A 21,668-nucleotide genomic window follows, 5' to 3' on the forward strand; every position below is an offset into this window, starting at 1 on the left:
GCTGGGGAACACGGAAACCCTCGGAAAGCGCCTGCCAGGAAGCTGTCACTGGAGGGGATTTTCCATTGGTGTCAGCAGGCGCAGGACAGGCTCGGGGGGGACTCATGGGGCAGGGGGGGCGAGTGCGTGTGAGTGAGCAAGGGGGGTGTGGGAGCGTGCAAGGGGACAGGGCACAGCGGGGACAGCGGCAGCAGGGGAACATGCAAGGGAGGCACCTCCCTGGTGCCCCAGGTGTGTGTACACGTGCAAGGGAGCTGCACCTCCGTGGGGCCCGCAGATGTGTGCATGCAAGGGAGGAAAACCACCGCCGTGCCCCCACCATGTGCACGTGTATGTGTGCAAGTGTGCAAGGGAGAGGCACCGCCACAGCGGCCCCAGGCTTGTGCAAGGGTGGATGCAGGAGCAGGACACCCCCCTGATGCCACATCATGTGTGCGTGTGCAAGGGGGGTCACCTCTGCCGTGTCCCATGTGTGTCTGTGCACACGCAAGGGACAGCTGTGTATGCGGGACACGCGTGATGGGGGTGTCCAGAGACCCCAGTGCACCCACGAGGGGGTATATAGGGCCATCCTGACCTTTCCCAGCACCCTGCAGTGCCCAGGGTCCCAGGAGGTGGTGGGGTGATGGGGAGGACCCCCCATTCCCAGTTCTGCCGCCACAGGCAGCTCGGCACAGTGCCCAGCGGGGTGGGAGGCAGCGGGCCGGCGTGTCCCCGTCTGTGTGGCAGCTGGGTCCCTGCCGCCTGCCTGTCTCCCGGTGGCATCTCCGGCCCCACCCTGACGTCTGGGTGGCCTCAGAGCTGGGCACCAAACCACGTCCGTGTCTTGCGGGGCCATCCCTCTGCTGCAAGCTGCCGCCACGCCGGTGCCAAGCGAGCCCTTCCGTGCTCCCTCCCCCCCCGCCCCTGGCAGAGCTGGGGGTTGGGGCCGGGTGCCAGCAGCCTCAGGAGGACCTGGGGGGTCTGCAGCCCCCTGCATCCTCATGGTGCCACCTCTCCCTCCCCGTGGCACCCCTGCCACCCAAGCGGGAGCCCCCTGGGAGCCTGGCCGGGTGCAGGGAAGGGGGGGCCGTGCTGCTCACCGCCAACCTCTGTCAAGCCTGAAACCGTTAAACTAATTAAAGCTTTGCAGCAGCAGGATTAAGCCCGGGCAGGGGAGGTGGCGAGCCCAGGTAGTCGATTAGTTCACCAGGCGAGGATATTGGATTTCTGCGAGGCGAGTCAGCAGTCTTCGGGGGCTGTTATCTTTGCAGGGCTGTGGGGTCAGGAGGTGGGAAGCGGAGGTGACTGCAATCTCGCCCGCATCCCCCCCCTTCCCCGCACACCCCCCGGCCCCGCCGCAGCACCCGGCCTCGCCGCCTCTCCCCCGCCCGCGGCGCCCATCTATCTCTCCTTCTCATTTCGTTCCCTCCATCCCTCTTCGCTTGTGTGGTCTCGGCTGGTGTTTTGTAACCAGTGAGGAGAAAAAAAAAAATTAAAAAAAAAAATAAAAAAAAAGAAGGGGGAAAAAAAAAAAGGAGGAAAAAGGCCCTACCCCTGGCGAGCAAGCCAGGAATGGCGAAGTCCGGAGAGCCTAATGCGAAACATGTGGCGGCTGCCTGGGGCTGAGCAGGGAGGTGAAAGTGAGCGCGGCGGCGCGGCGAGCATCCCAGCGCGCCCGGCTGCCCCCCCACAGCCCCCTCCCCAGCGCCCGCAGCCGGGCACCCATCCTGCGCCCCGTGCCGCAGGTGGGCGGTGATGTGGGGACAGTGGGTGCCGCCAGTCCCCGTAGCAGGCTGCAGTGGGTGCTGGGTGGGGGGCGCAGGTGGTCCCCGCCGTGGGGGGCAGCTGGCTGGCGGTGGCTCGGCTGGGGTGAGGGAGGAGCGCTGGCACAGTGTGAGGAGCATCCCCCGCCTTGTCACCGGACACGTGGCCCTGGTGGGGCCGGGAGCGGGTCCGTGGGCAGGAGCCTGACGCTGGCCAGTGTGGGGTAAGAGCTGGCTGGACGGGCAGGGCAGGGCAGGGGGGCCGTGCCCAGCACCTCTGGCACCCATGGGTGCACTCTGGCGGGTGCCATGCACCCCGTTGGGGACCTCACGGGCATCCCACAGGTTTTCCCAATGCATCCACAGCTCCGTGCGCCCTGGCCACGCAGGGGGGACACCGGCACAGATATTGCAGGGGGGGAGCCTGTGCCTCGCGACACCCTGGTCCTCCCCGTCAAGCTATGCGCAGCGTGTGCGGCGGGGACCGGTTCCCAGCGGCTGTTCTGGAAAACCTCCCGTTTGCTTCCTTCCTGCCTGCCTCCCCTCCAACAGCTCTCCGGGCACATTAGCAGCTTCATCAGAGACTAGACCGGTCTTTCTAGCACATATTTTCCTGCTCCACATTGCCCTTGGTGTAACTCAACACCGCGCAGGCAACACGGCGTTTGCCAGCGAGGTGCCCGCATCGCCTCCATGCCAGCGCTGCGCCCAAAGGCTGGGGGGGAGATGGGGAGAGGCGGGGGGGGGGGGCGGGGGGGGGGGATGCGGATGGACTGACAGGTTTGAATTCTCTTTCCCTGCCTTGTTGATAAGTTGTCACGCTAATCCAGACGCCGGGAAGAGCCTGGATCACGCCGAGTGGCTGCGTGTGTGTGTCTGCGGGTGTGTGCTGGGGGAGGGAGCCAACAGGCAGGGATCACACGCGGCTCTGGGGGGGGGAACAGGCGGACGTGCTGGCACTGGGGGACTGCGATGGGTTGGGGGGGCTCCACCGTGCACCCCTGTGCTGAGTGGGGAGCTGCTGCGCGTGCCTGGACCCCCAGCACGCTGGCATTATGCAGGGGAGTGGGGGGCCAGAGCAGGCAAAGGTGCACGCACACATGTGTGCAACACGCACATCCCTGTGCGCATGCACACACGTGCCCGCAGCCTGGTGGGGAGATGCCCTGCCTTGGGTGGGCAGCTGCCAGCTCAAGGCATGGCCACAGTGGCAGGAAAAGAGGTGTCCTGCCCCAAAATGCCACCCCATACATCCTGTGACGGACCCCATCCTGTGGGGCAGAGGGGACAGCATGGGTCCCCAGGTGGGCTGTGGCTTCAAGGGGGGAGGCGTGAACAGGGGGCACACAGCATGCCCAGCCCTGCGGGCACCCAGGGGACAGGGGGTGCTCCCTGGGGAGGGGGCTGCCGGGCTGACACGCGGGGGTCTCTGTGCTTGCTTGAGCAGATGGGAGCTCGGTCGCCTGCCAGCCCGTCGCACTGGAGAACGGTGCCAGCCCGCCAGCCGAGTGGTTCCCGCGCGCCCAGGGCTCAGGCCCCCGCCAGCCTGGCAGCGACGGCGACGGCAGGAGCTTCAGAGTGAACCTGCACTGCAAGCACCCGCGGCCCAGGTACCCGGGGGGACCCCCGCCCTGGGAATGGGGAGCGGGGAGCGGCGGCTGCACTGGGTCAGGGGCTTGGCAGCAAATCTTGCTGCTCTGCTCTGCCTGTCCCTGCTTTGGCGGGGGTGGGGGGGCTGCACAGCATCCCTGGAGGGGGGTGGGGTGGGGCTTGGTGGCTTTGCAAAGCTCTTGGCTTGGCGGGGCGGGGAGGGGGCTGCATAGGGGTGCCTGCAGCCCTCCCGCCGTGGTGTGCGGGGTGGGCTGTGCAGTGGGTGCGTGGGCCCCGTGCTGAGTGCCAGACACCCCTTACCCACCCATGGGTGCCACACGCCCCCCCCACAGACCTCACCCCATTGCCAGCCAGGGGAAACTGAGGCAGGAGCGTTGCGGCGGGGGGGGGGGGGGGGGGGGGGCGGGGGGGCGGGGGGCGGGAGGGAGGTTTCGGGAGGAGGGGGGGGGGCTGCTGGCAACCGGGCAGTGTCACATCGGGTGGGGGCAGCAGCTGTGCGTGGGGTGGGACCGGAGGTGGGGCGGGGGGCGGAATATGCTGAGCCCCCTCGGCGGGCAGCCCCCCCGCCCGGGGCGGCTGGGGCCGGGCCGGGGCGGCGGGAGCGCGGCTCACCGGGGACACCTAGCGGCAGCGCGGCCGCAGGGCCCCCGCCTCGCCCCCCCGGGCCCCCCGCCCCACCGGAGGGGTTGAGGAGGAAAGGAGGGGGCTGGGGGGGGGGGCGGGCTGGGGGGGGGCTGGGGAGGTAAACCTGTCCCCTCTGTCCCCCAGATCGGAGGCAGCCTCCCCCCCTCTTTCCCCGTCCCCGCCCCGCTCGCAGCCCCGACGCCAGGGTGATGGGCGGGCGCTGCCCTCTCGGCTGTGGGAGCTCGGGAGGACCGGCCCCTGGTATGGCCCGTGTAGGGACCGGCGCTGCCGAGAAGCGGTGGGCGCGGTGGGCACCCAGGTCCCCCCCCCGGCTCGGGGCTAACCCTCCGCCCCCCTTCCTTTGCAGAGAGCTCAAGTGCAATAGCAGGAGCAGCAGCAAAGCAGAGGGTAAGTCCCAGCCCCGGCCCCGGGATGCCCCTGGACCCCCCAGCGCTGCGCCACGGGGGGGACGGGGCAGCCCGGACCCCCCCGGGCACCAGCCACCCCGCTTCCCCCGGAGGTGGCTCCGCGCTGGGGCAAGGCGGGGGCTGGTCCTGCTGTGGGGTGGGTGTCCAGCCCCCCCTGAGTAGGGGAGGGGGCCAGACCCCATTTCCCCACCGCTGCGGCGGGCAAGAGGGCAGGTTGCTGTGGTGCCAGCCAGGTCCTGGCTGGTGACAGGGCAGGGGCGACAGCCAGGGGACGAGTGTGGGCACTCTCTCTCTGAGGCCGGTGGGGACGGAGCGAGGCACTGCCGGCTGCTCCAGGCCGGTGGTGCCCTTGGAGCCTCACTGTGCCCCTCTCTGCCCCACGCAGGTCCCGGTCTCACCTTCCCTGACCCCCATGTCAGCAACTGCTCGGCCAAGCGGCACGCGGGGGAGGAGGAGGTCAGGATGCGCGTGAAGCCCCCGGGCCCAGTGGTAACGACCAGCGTTGTGCGTGGCTCACCCGACTACGTCCGAGAGCCCAAGTTCTACCCACCGGGGACACCCGGTGCAGCGGCCCCCGGCCTGCCCTGCGGAAAAGGCCTTATCCTGCAGCGTGCTGAGCTTCCCTGAGGGCTCGTGCCCCGCGCTCAGCCGGGAGCACCAGGCAGGCTCGCTGCTGCACGGCGACCCGGCCGACCGGTGCCAGAGCTTGCACGGGGGGCACCAAGGCAGCAGAGGACTTGCTGGGCTGTGCCGGCGAGCCCCGGATCCTGGGGGGGAGCGCGGAGGAGGCAGCCGCCTGTGATCGGGCGCCTAAAACCTTCCCCAACGCGACGCTGGCCTCGGGCCGCTGCAACATCGACAGCATCCTCGCCTTGCTCCGGAGCAAGTGCGGCAACGGGCACATCAACCTCCACCCCGTGGTGCAGCTCATCGACATCATGAAGGACCTCAACCGCCTCTCCGAGGACCTCAAGAGCAGCGGGGTGCACTTGGACTGCGGCAGTCTCCGCGGTGGTGGCGGCGGTGGCCACGAGGACAGCCGCCTCCTGCCCGCCGACCGTGACCTCCAGTACAGCTTCTTCTCCTCGCCCTCCCTGGCCAACAGCATCCGCAGCCCTGAGGAGCGGGGAGTGCTCTGCAAAACCGAGCCTTCGCGGCACCCACGGCCCCCGGCCCGTGATGGAGAAGCTGATGGCGGTGGGGGGAGTGCCCCACAGCCCCCCGGCCACAGCGGGGGTGTGGGGGGGAGCTCCAAAGCGCCGGCAGAGGAAGCCGGTTGCTCCCAGCCTGATGCCGGTGATTACTCGGACCTGGCCGAGGCGGACATCCTTAACGAACTGGCCTCCCTGGCGTGCCCAGGGACACAGCTGCTGGAGTCGCAGGCGATGGAGCCGCAGCCCCAGTTGCTGCCAGCCCAAGAGCTGGACTCCCAGTCCCGGCTGCTGGATTCCCAGTCCCTCGAGTCGCAGCCTCAGCTGCTCGATTCGCAGAGCCTGGAGCCGCTGCCGGAGTCGCTGGAGCTGCAAAACCTGGAGCCATTGGGGTTGCAGTCGCTGGAGCCGCTCTCTGAGTCACTGGAGCTGCAGTCGCTGGAGCCCCTGTCCGAGTCGCTGGAGCTGCAGTCGCTGGAGCCGTTGGCAGAGCCGCTGGGGCTGCAGACGCTGGAGCCACTGCCCGGGGCGCTGGAGCCCCCACTGCTGCCTGCCGAGCCCTCGCTGCTGGAGCCGCAGACGCTGGGGCCCGTGTCGGAGCTGCTGGAGGCGCAGCCGGGTGCCGGGGACCCGCTGCGGCCCCACGGGCTGCAGCCCCGGCTAGGGGGGTGTCCCCTGGGCAGCGTGGTGAAGCGGGGCCCCTGCGGGGGCCGGGGGGCCGGGCGGTGTGGCGAGGACCACCGCAAGTATGCCCTGCGCCGGACAGACAAGCCAAAGATGCTGTGCCGCCGGAGGAGGGCAGGGCGAGGGCGCCGGGCGGACGTCACCCCCGAGAGCCGCGTCTTGTCCCCCCTCGCCCTGCCCGCCGAGGTGCCTCCTGGGCCCGAGGAGCCCAGCACACCGCTGCTGGCCCCCCCCACCACCGCCCCCCAGCACCCTGGACCCCGACGAGGTACCCAAGCCCCCTGCGACGGGGAAGAAGAGCAAGTGCCGGGGGGTGAGGAAGATGGTGGTGAAGATGGCCAAGATCCCTGTGTCCCTGGGGAGGAGGAACAAGACCACCTACAAGGTGTCATCGCTCAGCAGCAACCTGAACCTGGAGGGCAAGGAGCTGGCGGCCAGCAGCTCCATGGAGCCCACGCCGCTGCTCAAGATGAAGAACAACGGGCGCAACGTGGTGGTGGTCTTCCCCCCCGGCGAGATGCCCATCATTCTGAAGCGTAAGCGAGGCCGGCCTCCCAAGAACCTGCTGCTGGGCCAAGCCAAGCCCAAGGAGCCCACCCCGGAGGTGAAGAAGAGGAGGAGGAGGAAGCAGAAGTTGGCCTCGCCCCAGCCCTCCTACATCGCCGACACCAACGACAGCAAGGCCGACTACTCGGATGTGCTGGCCAAGCTGGCCTTCCTCAACCGGCAGAGCCAGTCCTCGGGGCGCTGCTCGCCACCCCGCTGCTGGACCCCCAGTGAGCCTGAGTCCATCCACCAAGCCCCCGACACCCAGAGCATCTCCCACTTCTTGCACCGCGTCCAGGGCTTCCGCCGGCGCGGTGGCAAGGCAGGGGGCTTCGGCGGGCGCGGGGGGGGGGCACGCCGCCCGCGCCGCCCGTTGCTCCTTCAGCGATTTCTTCGAGGGCATCGGGAAGAAGAAGAAAGCCCCTGCCGCCCTCCACGCTGACCCCGTGCACCCGCGCAAGCGGGGCCGGCCGGAGCCCGACCCCGTGGGCAAACCCAAGCGAAAGCGACGGGCCCGCAAGAACGGGGCGCTCTTCCCCGAGCCCAACCCTGGGCAGAGCTTCGGCGACAGCGCTGCTGAGTGGGCTGGTGGGGAGAAGGGCAGCCCCTGGGCCCCCCACCATGGCCACCCTGGTGGCCAGGCCGGCCGCAATGGTGGCTACCAAGGGGCCGAGGCGAGACCTTTCCACGCCGCAGGGCTGGAGTCGGGCTCCTCCAGCCGGGCCAACTTCTACGCCGGGAGCGCGCCGTCCTCGCAGACGGAGGCTGGCCCGGAGAGGCACAGCCTCTTCACCGGCTACTTTCGCTCCTTGCTGGACTCGGACGACTCCTCCGACCTGCTGGACTTCGCCCTCTCAGCCTCCCGCTCCGAGTCCCGCAAGTCGGCGGCCGCCTACACGGCCCCTCCGGCCGCCCTGCCGGGCCAGCGTGGCCTGGCCGCCTACCCGGCCCGGGGGTGGCAAGGTGGCGGCGGCAACCCCCGGCACCGAGGCCGCCTTCCATGCGGCGATGCAGGGCCGGCCCGCCTTCCCACCCAGCCGTGCCGCCGCCGCTGCTGGCTACGGGGTGGCCCAAGGGTCCTCGGAGTGCCGGGGGGCCGAGGCTTTCCCCAAGCTGGCGCCGCCCTCGGCTGTCTCCCGGTCGCCCACGACTCACCCGGCGGCCAGCGGCACCCCCGGCTACTCCCCATACGGCAGCTACGGCACCGGGCAGAGCGTGGCACCCGCCAGCGTCTTCCCACCGGGGAAGCAGTACCCGTCGGCCCAGGACTGCCCCAACAGCAAGGACTGCAGCTTCGCCTACGGCAGCGGCAGCAGCCTCCCATCCTCCCCCAGCAGCGCCCACAGCGCCGGCTACGCGCCGCCGACGGCCGGCCCCAGCCTGCCACTGGGCAAAGCCGCCTTCTTCAACAGCGCCGAGCAAGGCGGGCAGTTCTCCAGCGCGGCGCACACCCCCTTGCGCTGCGATAGCCGCGCCAGCACCGTCTCGCCCGGCGGCTACATGGTGCCCAAGGGTTCGGCCTCCTTCCAGCCCTCGCCCGAAAATTGCCGGCAGTTCCCCAGCGCCGCGCCGTGGGCTTTCCGGCAAGGCTATGGTGGGTTGGACTGGAGCTCGGAGGCCTTCAGCCAGCTGTACAACCCGGGCTTCGAGTGCCACCTCAACGAGCCCAACGTCATCCTGGACATCTCCAACTACACCCCACAGAAAGCCAAGCAGCAGACGGTCTCGGAGACCTTCTCTGAATCCTCCTCTGACAGCACCCAGTTCAACCAGCCGGCCAGCTACCGGCGCGCCAACAGCGAGGCCTCCTCCAGCGAGGGCCAGTCCAGTCTCTCCAGCCTGGAGAAGCTGATGATGGACTGGAATGAGGCGTCTTCCGCCCCGGGCTACAACTGGAACCAGAGCGTCCTCTTCCAGAGCAACTCCAAGCCCGGTCGAGGCCGACGGAAGAAGGTGGACATGTTCGACACCTCTCACCTGAACTTCTCCTCCTCTTCTTCCTCTTCCTCCGTGTATCCCTCCAAGAGGAGCACGGGACCCCGCCAGCCCCGGGGTTCCCGGGGGGCTTGTGCCTCCAAGAAGGAGAGGGGGACGGGCAAGACCAAGTTCCCCACCAAGTCGCAGGCGGTCAACCCCCTCTTCCAGGAGAGCACAGACCTGGGCTTGGACTACTACAGCGGGGACAGCAGCATGTCCCCTCTGCCCTCCCAGTCCCGGGGCTTCGGGGTGGGCGAGCGGGACCCCTGCGACTACGCCGGCCCCTACTCCATGAACCCCTCCACCCCCTCAGACGGGACCTTCGTCCAGGGTTTTCAGAGCGACTCCCCCGGCTTGGGGCAGCCGGATTTGGAGAGCAAGCACTTCCCTGCCCTCCCGCACCAGCTGGCAGCCCCCGGGCAGCAGACTGTCTTCGAGGCCAGCTTGCAGAAAGCCTTCTCGCCCAACTGCTCCCCAACCTTGGCCTTCAAGGAGGACCTACGGGCAGGCAATATCCGTAAGCTGCCTGCCTGCGACTCGCTCAAACACAGCATGCAGGGGGGGGCCCTGCCACACGCCCCCCACCTGGCTTGCCGCGATCTCCCCATGCCTCAACCGCACTACGACTCCCCCAGCTGCAAAAACCCCCCGTACTGGTATTCCCCCAATGCCAGCACCCGTAGCCCCTCGTACGACGGCAAAGCGGGGGCCAGTATGCTGGTAGACTTCATGGGCAGGACGGACCCCTCGTGTCTCAACCCCCACTTGAGCAGCCCAAGCGGCACCCACCCCTCCAAGGGCGAGAAGGAGCCCTTGGAGATGTCCCGGGCTCACCACCGAGGACCCTACGCTTGTCCCTTGATCAATGACTTGAACATCTCCCCCGTACCGAGAGACTCAATGCTGCAGCTGCAGGACAACTACAGGTACCCCAGTTTTGCACCCCAAGGGCACCCCGTCATGGCCCCCACCCAGAAGAGCGGGTTTTTGGGACCCATGGTAGAGCAACAACACCCCGAGGACACTTTTACGGTCACCTCATTGTAGTGTCTGCTGACGTGCCAACCGGACAACGAGGTTTTGTTACAGGGTAGGTGGGGGAGCCCCTCGGGGCAAGGGGGAGGGGGTGGCAAGGGGGGACGGGGCACCCCCGGGCCCCTTTCTCATCATGTTCCCCCCCCTCCGTGTTGTGTTTTTTTTTTTTCAGAGGTAATTTAGCCAGCACTTTTTTCTGGAACACTTTTCAAGTTCTGTATTTAACTGGGATTGGAATCGTTTGTTTGTTTTCTAAAAAAAAGAAAAAAAAAGGAAAAAAAAGAAAAAAAAAGGAGAAAAAGGAAAAAAAAGTTAAAAAATAAGTGAAACGAAAGGAAAAAAAATAATAATGGACGAAGAAAAGCCCTGTTTTTTTCCCCACTCCGCACTCAAACCCGCTCCACCTGCCAACCACCTGGCTCTGCTTCCCGGACTGTGCCCCCACCTCCCGCCCCGCAGCAGGACAATCGGACGGACGGACGGACGGACGGACGGACGGCACTGGCCCCCACCGAGCCCAGGGCAGGGGCGCAGGCAGGGAGGGCAGCAGGCGGCCATGGGGCCTGGGGGTCAGCGGCGGGGTCCCCCCTGCCCGCAGCCTGGCCGGGGGGTGAGGGCAGCCCCCTTGGCCGCCCCGGGGCGGGGTGTCTGGTTGGGGGTTGTTTTTTGGGGTTTTTTTTTTTTCTTTTCCCTCCCCGTCTGCTCGCTTGCCGGGGGTGCTTTTCTTGCCGGATGGATGCCGATGGGTGTTTAGGAGCGCTGACCCCCACCAGGCTCTGGCAGCTTCGCCAGCAGGGCTCGGAGACGCCACTGTCGCCCGGTAAGTGCCATCTGAGCCCCGTCCCCACCTGATGCTTGCTCCCCAGGGGGGGGGGGGATTGGGGCTGGGGGCCGGGATGCTGGTGGGCAGTGGGGTGCAGTGGGTGCTTCGCGCTTTCCGGTGGGCTTTCTAACCCAAATGCACCCAGTGAGGTTCACCCACTGGGTGCCCATGGACCCTTCTGGGCTCTAAGCAGTTGCCCCAGGTGTTGCCCCACTGGCAAGCATCAAACTGGGGACCCCGTCTGCCCCAGCATCTGTGGGTGGCTGGAGCCTGGGGTGGTGGGTGCTGGACCCCAAGGTGGTGGGGTGCCAGATCCCAGGGTGGTGGGTGCTGGACCCCAGGGTGGTGGGGTGCCAGACCCCAGGGTGGTGGGTGCTGAACCCCAGGGTGGTGGGTGCTGGACCCCAGGGTGGTGGGGTGCCAGACCCCAGGGTGGTGGGTGCTGGACCCCAGGGTGGTGGGGTGCCAGACCCCAGGGTGGTGGGTGGTGGGTGCTGAACCCCAGGGTGGTGGGTGCTGGACCCCAGGGTGGTGGGGTGCCAGACCCCAGGGTGGTGGGTGCTGGACCCCAGGGTGGTGGGGTGCCAGACCCCAGGGTGGTGGGTGGTGGGTGCTGAACCCCAGGGTGGTGGGTGCTGGACCCCAGGGTGGTGGGGTGCCAGACCCCAGGGTGGTGGGTGGTGGGTGGTGGGTGCTGAACCCCAGGGTGGTGGGATGCCAGAACCCAGGGTGGTGGGTGGTGGACCCCAGGGTGGTGGGGTGCCAGACCCCAGGGTGGTGGGTGGTGGGTGGTGGGTGCTGAACCCCAGGGTGGTGGGGTGCCAGAGCCCAAGGTGGTGGGTGCTGAGCCCCAGGGTGGTGGGTGCTGGACCCCAGGGTGGTGGGGTGCCAGAGCCCAGGGTGGTGGGTGCTGAGCCCCTGGGTATGCTGCATGATGGATCCTGGGGTGTGGGGTGCTGGGCCCCAGGGTGGTGGGGTGCTGGGTGCTGGAGCCCGAGTGTGTCAGAGCTGAGTGGGGTGGGGTGCTCCAGACCCCTGGGTATGTGGGTAACAGCCTGGGGGTGCACAGGACCCCAGACCACTGGGTACATGGGTGCCAGACCCCTGGATAGATGGGTGCCAGATCTGGGGTGGGCAGGACCCCAGACCCCTGGGTACGTGGGTGCCAGATGGGGGGTGAGTAGGACCCCAGACAGCGGGGTGCAGCTCCATCCCCCCACCGCAAGGAGCCGGCGTGGGGAGGGCTCCCTGCCACCCAGTTACCACCAGCCCCACCGAGTGGGTGCCCTGGCGCAGTGCCGAGCCCCCGCCTCACACCTGGCACCCCCAGCCAGGACGAGGTGCTGTGGCGGGGGGACACTCACCCCTCTCTCGCCTCTACCCCCCAGCCTGCCCGCCAGCCACAGCACCCCCGGCTCCACGCCCCCCACCCGTCCCAGCCACCGGAGCAGAGAGGAGAGGAGGGGGCTGCTGCCGGCGGGGTACCCCAGCCCCATCGCCCCCCGCTTCGCCCGCCGGCCCCCGCCTCGGCCGTGGCGCCGGCGCCGCGTTCTCTCTCCTCCCGGCCAGAAGCAGAGGGACTCTTTAATTTTTTTTTTTTATTTTATTAATTTTCATTTTCTGCACAAAACCAGCAATTGTAAATACTTTTGAAGAAAAGAAGTAAAAAAAAAAAAAGGTTTAAGGAAAAAAAAAAAATAAAAAAGTTGAAAATTCACAAAAAAAAAAATAAAAGGAGAGCCACGCACCAGAGGGAGAATCAAAAAGCAACCGAGAACAGACCTAAAGCAACCGAGAGGCAAATATGCAGGAGAGAAGAGCAAAAACCCACCAGTATGCACTGAGAAAAATTTATTTACAGATCGATCGACAAAAAAAAAAAAAAAAGAAAAGAAAAAAAAAGTAACAATAACCTATTTATTGTATATAATGTTTTATTATAAATCGTGTCTTGTATATTGCATTCTGTACATCTGCTGTGGTTTTGTGGTGTGCAACTTCCGCATGGGTTCCTTGGGTTTCCGTTGCCTTTTTTTAATGACGATGATGATGATTTGAGTTTTATTTTTATTATTATTAAGAAGAACGAGGCGGGGTTTTTTTGGCAGTACACACCCAAAGATCCAAATTTGTATAAAAAAAAAAAAAAGGAGTTTAAAAAAAAACACAAACAAAAAAATTAAAAAAAAAAAAAGAAAAAAAAAGGAGAAATCAATCACATACCCTCTTGGTGGGGAGGGGGAGCCGGGAGGGCCAGGGCAAAGGGGGGGCCACCAGCTTTCCCGTGGCCCCCGGTGCGGCGGCGGTGATGAGCTCAGGGTGTGGGTGCGTGCGTGGGTGCCAGGGGGGGGCTTTGGACTCCTCTCCTTGCCCCCCAGTCCCCTGTGTGTGTTTCCCCCCCCCCCCAGGGTTTGGCAACTTCTGTACAGCGTTGTGGATTGTGCAAAAAAAAAAAACCAAACCACCAACACAAAACAAACTCAAAATAACAAAAAAAAAAAAAAGTAAAAAAACACCCTGAAATGAAAAAAAAAAAAAAAAAAAAAGGCAAAATGCAAAAAAAATAAAAAAAAGGGAAAACCCCCTACCTGGTCAAAACAGCCACCCCCCCTACCCCATCCCCCACCCCCACCCCCCCCCCCGTGCTGCCCTCCCCAGCTGACCTGCGCAGTGCTTGTGCTGCCCTGGCCGGAGCGGGCCCCCCCGGTAAGCCCCCCCTCAGCAAGCCCCCCGTGCCCGGCCCCCCGCGGCCCCCGCTCTTCCCCTCAACTGGTCTTTTTGTGTTATTTAGGAAGGAATTTTTAATAGGCACTTTTTTTATATTAAAAAGAAACCTATATATTGAGCGATGCCCACTGCTTTCTTGCTTGTCTTTGGGGGTGGCACGGCCTGGCTGTGCCCCGGGGGGGGGGCTGAAGGGAGGCTGACCCCCCCCCTTGCATTCAGAGGGGGATGCCAGGATCTGGCCTAAGGTGGGAATTGCAGTGAGAAAGGTGAATTTTGGTACAAATCAGGGTACAGCGTGGCGCGGGGAGGGTCCCATTGCGGCTCCCCCGGGATGGGGGGGGGGGGCAGCGGGGGTCCTGGGGCACATTGCCAGGGATCTGCTGCCCTCGCCACTGGTTTCGTGCTTAGGGCTGTGGGAGCACCAGTTATCCCGGGGGGCTTTCCTTCGCCATGCAGGATGGGTGCCCACCCCTCCCTGGCACCCACGGGGCACCCTGGGTTGCAGCCGGGGGGGACACAGGGCTGCAGGCAGCTTCACGGTGATGGATGGGAAAAGCACCGACACCATAAAGGAGGAAAATAAGGAAAAAAAAAAAAACCCAAATGAAAAAAAAAATAATCCACCAACTTCCAGGACCGGCAAGATGAAGGCTGCAGCATCCTCTGGGCGAGGAGAGGGGGGCTCTGGAGGGGGAACCAGCTACCTGTGGGTGGGAGAGGTTAGCGATCCCGGCGGGGTCAGGGCTGCTGCAGCGAAGTGCTTGTGCAGCGCTGGGGGGGCCGGGGGGGGGAGGCAGGAGGTTGCTATGGAGAAGCACACACGGTGCATACTGATGGCTGGGGGGGGACGCGGGGGGAGTGGGGCTGCCAGCGCCGCTGCAGCCTGGGAAGATGTCGGTGCTGTGCAGGGAGAGCTGGGGGGGGGGCATGCTGGGGGACCCCCACTTTGCTGGGCTGGGGGACCAGCAAAGCCCCCCACACTGGCTGGACACACCAAGGGAGTCCAGGCCAATGCAGCCCCCCCTTGACGGCGTGTGAAGGGCACCCAGGTGGGCACAGAGCAGGGCTCACAGGTGTGTGTCCCCACCCCGGGGGTGCTGGGAAGGGGGGGAGGGGGCGGTTGCCAGTCCCTGTGCCCCAGGTGAAAGTGGTTGGGTATTTAGAGGGGACTGTATTTCCAGCTCCCACCCCAAGGCTCTGCAAGTGTCCTTGAGCACAGCGGGGTGGGGGCTACGGGGGGGGGGGGGGGCTGGGAGCCACCAGCTCCTAGACCTTCCACCCCCCCCCAATCTGGCTGGGGGGTGTGTGTGTGCTTGGGGTGTGCCTGCTGCAGATGAGCTGAGTCCCTCAAGGCAACCACATCTCTGCAGGGGCTAGACTGGGGGGAGGGCAGGCATTGCTCCTCTGTGGTCCCCCCAGGTGCCCCCCACCATCGGGCAGGACCCTTGGAGTGAGCTGGGGGAGATGCTGCTGGTGGAAGTGATGGAGGAGGGCTGGGGGGGCTCTGCTAGTGCAGGGGATGCCCTGCAGTGGATGCTGCTCCTCCACTCTAGGGTCCCATGGGTACCTAGGGACCGGCTACACGTGCTGTGAGCATCCTGGTGCTGGGTGGTCTTGGGGGGCCACTTGCACCTCCAACACCACCACAACCTGGAGCTCCACCCAGCGAGCTCTATCTGCTTGCTATGGGCTAGCCGCTGCTGGGCACCCAGTGGCCCCATCCAGGCCATCACCAGAACCCCACAGCTGTTGCTGACCTTGGCGGTGCTGCTCCGCACAGCTGGTGGGTCCCCCCCACCCCAGGGTGGCCGCAAGACTGGGTGGCTGCTGGTTGGGGGTGGGGGTTGTGGCTGGAGCACCCCTTGCCACGGTGCTCACACACGAGGCAGAGTGCCGTGGCTGGGGCGAAAGGGGGACCCTGCGGAGGGGGCCACCCTGATGCTGTGCTCTCACCCTGGTGGGCACCAAACACCCCTGACCGTGCCGTTGCTCAATGGGGAAACTGAGGCACGTGAGCAGGGGAGGGGAGTACGGCCTTCCCTGCCGCGCTGCCCGTGCCATGGCTGTGCCCACACCCTGCGCCCACCCTGCAGATGCCGGACCCCCCAGCCAGCTCCCACGTGGCCACTCCTGGGGTGTCTTTTGAGGGTGCATGACCGTTCCCACCTTGGCTCCAACGCGAGGCTTCCCACAACCATCCAGTTTGCTCTTTTACCCCCCCATTTTTTCTCTGATTTCAGGACACAAAAAGCAGTGTCAAAGGAAGATGGAATCTGCTGTGGCCTGATTAACGCCCGGGTGAGGTGGGTGCAAACGAGCATGGGACCACTGCTGGCAGCACCAGGGTGAGCCAGGAGAGAAATCCCCCTGGGAGGCAAATCCCACTGGGAGGCATCGCCTGGCAAGGCCACCACCTCACCGGGCATGGCCGGCTGCTTGGAGCACAGCTTGATTTTATGTTTTTTTATTTTATTTTTCTTTTTTTTTTTTTTTTAAGACTCAATTAAATCTATCAAGCAACGTGTGCCGTTTCTGAGGCTGAAAAGCCTCGTGATTGGGCTGATTGCTGGGGGTTTATCAGCACAGCCCAGCATCGCTGCCGCACCCAGCATCGCCTGGCTTTTGCCAGCAGAGACTGCTTGGGGAAGGGGAGGGCGTGTATGTGGAAAGGAGAAAAGACTTCAAAATTTGGTGGGGAAATGGTTGTTTTACTGCTACGTTATTTGTGTGGCCCAGGTTTATCCAAGGTTTCTGGCAGCTGCTTGTGGAGGCACCTGGGGTGAGCCTGGCACGGCCACAGTGCCACGCGGTGCCCAGGGGATGTAGGATAAGTGGGGCAAGGAGAGCCTGTTCCCTGGGTGCCTGGCTGTACCTGCTCGGCCATGCCACCTCCTTGGGATGGAAATGATTATTTTAATTGAGCAGCTCTGCTGGGAGGAGGTTTCTGGCCACTCATGGTGCTAACGATGCTGAAGCCGGTGCTGGTGCTCGGAGCCCAGGGATGCTGCAGGACAGAGGGATGAGGGATGCTCCATGTCCCGGGCACCATCAGAGGGGTCCAGGACTGACCACTGTGCCACAATGAGACAAAGCTTTGCCCACATGTGCCATGGGCAGCGTGGCTGCAAGCAGGCTTGTTCTGTTGCTGCCGGGATCTGGTATGCACGAGAAGGAAGGGAGCTTTGCCGCCATTTCGACTTTTTCCATCCCCTTGGAAACAAGGCAGGAATTTGCCCTCCTCCCCATCACACGAGGACAGCTGGGGGGTGCAAGGCTGGGGAAGTGCCCTGTTCCCAGGGAGGGAATGCTGTGCCAGAGGGTAGCGTGCATGGATGCACACATGTTGCACACTCACTCCTGGCTGCACCATCACCCCAGCACGAGGAAGCACACGGGATGCCCGTGCCAAGCTCACCCTGGTACTGGCACCCAGCACCCGGCTCAGCTGCTGCTCACTGGCATCCGGAGCAGGGTGAGGGCCATGTCGCCCACCCCAGCCCTGTGGCTGGGGATGGGGGGCAGCAGCAGGACCCTGCCTTCACCCCACAGGGCCAGGGCCAGCAGAGCCACCTGGAGCTGCTGGGGAGGTTTGGACACCCCTTTCTCCTTCAAATTAATGGCTGTGCCGTGAAGAAAATTGAAGCCATTATTCTTAGCTCGCATCCTTTATACCCACCAACTTCAACCACTTGACATGCTAATCACAAGCTAACGAGGAAGGGAGGCGATTTCCCACGTCAGACCTGCAATCCAGTGCATCTGGCAGCCAGGGTGGGGAGCATCTCGTGCTGGGGACCACCAATGCCCCCGCCCCAACACCGACACCCCTGCTGCTGCACCAGCCCTCCCTGCCAGCAGCACCTCTGCGAACAACTCCTTTAGCTCTGTTGAAGCCCCCCGTGGCTGGTGTCACCCTGGGCTGTCCTTGCCCCCCACTCTGGGACAGCCAGGGCAGGGATGCGGGGCGACAGTGATGCTCCCCAGGGTCATCCCGCCACAGGCAGCCCGTGCCGCCCGCATCCTCGCTGCAGAAATGGCCTCTGTGCCGGCAGCGGGGGCGGCGCAAAGCCCAGCTGGAGGACCAGACCACCCCTGCTTTTCCCAGAGGAAGGGCCAGGCCCTTGGAAGATATTTCCACCCCCCCTGTGTCCCCCCCATCCTCCTTCCGCTCCGCCAGCAGCAGCCTGGGCTCCCTCTTGCGCTCCCCGCTCCAGGGGCCAGCTGAGCCCCGGCACACTCATCGCACCCACCGCAGGGCTGCGCCTGCCCGTCCCCAGCCACCTCGGGCTGGATTTGGCCCAGCCGCCAGCCCGGCAGAAAGCTCTGGAGTCCATTAACATTCCCCCGAGCGATCTAATCCCCCTCTCTGCCCTGGCTCTGGCTTTTACTTGGTTTTAATCAAGCCCAGCCTGGCGCCTTTTAAATAACCGGGGCGGATGGCACCCAGCTCCCCGCATGGCACATGGGTGCTGCTGTCTGCGGTGTGGGTGCCGGCACGGAAAGGGAGGCAGGGGCAGCCGGGGGCAGAGTGTTTGCAGAGGTCTCCACTCTCCAGCAATTTTAAAAGGCATTTTGGAGCTGGAGGAGCTGAGATCAGCAGAGCGGGGGCCAGCAAAGCGAGGGAATAAAAGCAAAGGCTATTGCTGGGGTTGTTATTAATATTTGCTGGCTGATGATGGCGGGGGGGGGGGGCGGGGAGCCGGCACCGGGGGGTGGGCTGCGTGCCTGCCCTGTGGAGAAAGGACAGGCTGGGCTCCCCACAAAGGGAGGGGGATTTGGCAGCCGGAGGCCTGGGTTCCTTCCTGGCACCCAGTGATGGGGTGGGGGGATGCAGGATCCGTGCCAGCGCTCCTGGGTCCTGCGCAGCTGCCGGTGGGGCCCTGCTGGGGCGAGAGGCGATGCTTTCCACACCGATGCTCCTAAACTGAAGTGCTGGGGTGTGCTGGGGGAACCCCAGACCCTCCTGGGGTGGGGGCACTCAGGACATCCCCCCTAGCCCCCTGGAGACTCAGGGGCAGGGGGAGCACTCGGAGGGCTTAGCCCCCAGGGGCTTCACCACGTCCCCACTGCAAAAGGAGCAGGAGACTGGGGTAGTAGAGCCCCATGGGGATCCTGGATGGGACCCCCCCCCCAGACAGGGGGCAGCTGCCCCCCCCGGCTGGGTTGGGGGGCTCTGTGGGGTTGTGGTGGCCTTGCCCAGCCGTGCCCCATGGAAAGGGGCTGGAGCAATGCTGGTTCCCCACAGGATGGCAGTGGGGTGAGGTGGGGGGTCTCAGGGCCCTGGGGGGGGCAAGGGGCAGCACACGGGGTTTTGGGGGGCAAAGTGTGAGCTGAAGTGTTTGTTTTTCTGGGGGCCCCGGCGGTGCGAGTTATCAGCAGCGGCAGAAGCGCCATGATTCCCGGCCGGGTGTGTGCGCTGGCTCCTCGGGGAGGGATTAAGGGGATTATATTATTATTTGTTATCACTGAGGGGGGAGAAAAAAAGAAGAAACCTCCATTGCTGGGAACTCTGCCTAATTGGAGCAGAGATTAGCTCCCTGCCTCAGCCTGGCCCGGCTGGGACAGCTCCTGTGGACACTGGGGCTGCGGCTGCCCCTGCCCGGGATGAGGGTCCAGAGGGGCTTCCCTGTACCTGTCCCACCAGCAGCAGGAGCCCAGCGGGGTGACACGGAGCCACCAGATCCCCAGGGAGCTGCCTCGCCTGCTAGCCACATGTGGGACCAGATTTTGGAGACAATGGTTACTGCCCGGAGCAGCTGGCAGAGGGAATGGCAGCTCCTCTTCCAGCCTCCCCCAGGACCGTGGGGACCCTCACCCTTGGCCAGGTGTGCTGTACCCTAGCCCTGCAGGAACCAGCATTAGGGTTCAGTGCTGGACAAGCCAGGAGTGATGCTCTGCCCCAGGGATGGTGAGAGCTGCCTCGAAGGATGCCAGCAAGGGCAAACTCATGGCCGTGGCCACCGTTTTCCATCTCCCCCAGCCATGCTGGGGGGATCTTGGCAGCCTCAGGGGGAGCAGGAGCTCAGCTTGGCAGCAGAGGCAGGGGGTTTGTGCCTCCCATGGCACCAAGCTGGCATCAGGATGAGGGTGAGTGTCCCCAGTGACATCGCAGCATCCCCAGAGGATGGGACACTCCTCTTGCACCCCCAAGTAACCGTCCCCCAGCCCTGAGCCGCAGGGTGAGAAATGGAGCGCCGGTGGGAGCCAAGACCGGTGCCTGGGCAGCCCTGTGTCTCCTGCCGGGCGAATATCTCCCTACTATAGCGTTGGGATGTGTTGGCTGCCCTTTCTCCCCCTTGTCTGCTTCCTTCACCCTCCTCCGGCAGCCGCTGCACAGCGGGCGGTGAGTGATGCTGCTGCCAGCTCAGCCCTGCCTGGCTCTGACTCGGGGTGGGGGGAGCACCCCGGCTGGAGCTGCTGGGGGAGGGTGGCTGGCTCCATGGGGCAATGTGCTATGGGGTGACGTGCCATGGGGCATCCCTGGAGGTGCAGGGATGGAGGCTGGGCTAAGCTGGGGTGCTGCAGGGCGTACTGGCATGTGAGGATGCAAGGGGGATGCTGCAAATCAGTGCGGGCTCTGCCAGCCCCCGGTAAGGGCTGACAGGGGAGCAGGAGGATGAGAAGGGTCCAGCTGAGCCAAGTAGCTGTGAACAGCGAAGTTTTGGGGTACAGCAGGATCGTGTGCCCCATCCCATCCCCTTGTGTCCCAGCTGCATGGGGCAGCAGGCCAGTACCCGTGGACACCGTGGTACCCTGCCCATCCTGAGCCCCATGGGGCTGTGAGCACCCCCTGCCTGGTGGGCTCCAAGGGGCTGGGGATGGAGATGCCCCAGGACATCCGGCACACAGGAGCCACCTCTGCACTGCTCCCCACCAGCTCCATGGATGCCAGGGCACGATAGTCACACCACAGGGCAATGGAGGTGTGGGACCACACTGGGTGTGCCGGGAGCTGGTGCGGCCATCTCAGGAGATCAGGCTTTTTTGTTTTTTTCCCCCTCCTTAAGCCCCTGGCTCTGTCTGCTGGGCCGGGAGTCTCCCAAGGACAGCCTCACTCATTACACTGCAGCTTACAAGTGCACACCTCGAATTTTTCTTTCAAAACCCCCAGTTTCCAGGAAGTGGAGGCCAAGCCAGGTTCAATCGTGGGGTGCAGGCATGGGGCAGCCCCTCTCCAATTTTGCCTTGCCTGTAGCAAGGCTGAAGCCACCACCACCACCGCAGAAAGTCCGTCATTAGAGCTGCTTCCGCGCACCCTTTCCGCTGATGGACCGCGCTATTTTCTTTAGTCTTTTATTTACACTTTATTGCTCTTGTTTTTGCACCGGCAAGCGCTGCTGGAGTGCACAGAAATCCTTCAGATCTCGGCTGGCAGCAGAGCTCTGCCTAATCATAGTCATTATCTGGAAGCAGGTAATGGGCATCTTTCCCATGTTAATTTGAAAACAGAATCAGTGAGAGCAGGACACCAGGGATGGAGCATGCTCCTGGCAGCCGCCGCTGCCTGTGGATGATTTTTGGGTGCCAGTGGCCTCAGTGGGTGCTGGCCAATAGGCAAGGGTGGGTTTGGGGTGGGGGCACATGCAACCCCGGGGAAAAGGGCTTGTGCTGAGCCTCGTGGCTCAATAAATCAGCCGGGAAGGGGGTGCTGGCTGGCATCCTGCATGGCCGGAGCTTGTCCTTGCTGCCACAGCGATAAAATCCCCCGGCCTTGTTTTTTTGGCGGCCAGGAGGATGGCAGCTCACTCGCCTCCCCGCGCCGCCGTCAGAACTTGCCCCCGGCTCGGCCCAGCGTGGCTGGGTCCTTCGTTAACAAGGACTCGTCCCTTTTATCCCCATCGGCGGGAGGGGACGGGGATGGAGGTGAGAGGCGAGGATTTCTCCCGGGGCCGGGAGGGGAAGGCTGGGTGGCGTTGGAGTTTCGTTTGCTGAGATACCATTAACGAGTGAGCAAAGGTTGCGGAGTCTCCATGGAGACAAGACAGCAAGCGAGACGGAGCGGGTGTGCAGCTGAGGTTAGAGCTGATTAGTAAATGTCAGCGGCGCAGCAACTGCCTGCTGCCACGCTGGCTTGGGGACCCGGCGGGCAGCGGGTGCCCTGGGCACCCCACACACCCTGGGCACCTCGTGCGCCCCGTGCACCCCAGGCACCCTGTGCCTCCCATCCAACCCATGTGCCCTGCTGCATCCTGTGCACCCCAGGCACCCTGCGCATCCCACTCACCCTGCGTACTCCATGTGTCCTGTGCATCCCAGGCACCCTGTGCCTCCCATCCAACCCGTGTGCCCTGCTGCATCCTGTGCTCCGCAGGCACCC

The 21,668-nt window shown here is 64.5% G+C and overlaps 1 protein-coding gene across 1 annotated transcript in view; it reads left to right on the forward strand.

The window, feature by feature from the left end:
- Window positions 1-12,536, forward strand: part of AHDC1 (AT-hook DNA binding motif containing 1) — a 53,035-nt gene extending 40,499 nt beyond the window's left edge. The window contains 10 exon segments of the mRNA XM_055800185.1: window positions 3,193-3,355; window positions 4,348-4,388; window positions 4,794-4,960; window positions 4,962-5,120; window positions 5,122-6,467; window positions 6,469-7,132; window positions 7,134-7,742; window positions 7,744-9,856; window positions 9,974-10,621; window positions 12,013-12,536. Of these exon segments, the coding sequence (XP_055656160.1) occupies window positions 4,871-4,960; window positions 4,962-5,120; window positions 5,122-6,467; window positions 6,469-7,132; window positions 7,134-7,742; window positions 7,744-9,813 (4,938 nt within the window). The 5' untranslated portion in view covers window positions 3,193-3,355; window positions 4,348-4,388; window positions 4,794-4,870 and the 3' untranslated portion in view covers window positions 9,814-9,856; window positions 9,974-10,621; window positions 12,013-12,536.
- Window positions 12,537-21,668: the final 9,132 nt, after the last annotated feature.

This window comes from Falco peregrinus, chromosome 3 (assembly GCF_023634155.1).
Source record: "Falco peregrinus isolate bFalPer1 chromosome 3, bFalPer1.pri, whole genome shotgun sequence".
In the NCBI taxonomy this organism is placed as follows: Eukaryota; Metazoa; Chordata; class Aves; order Falconiformes; family Falconidae; genus Falco; species Falco peregrinus.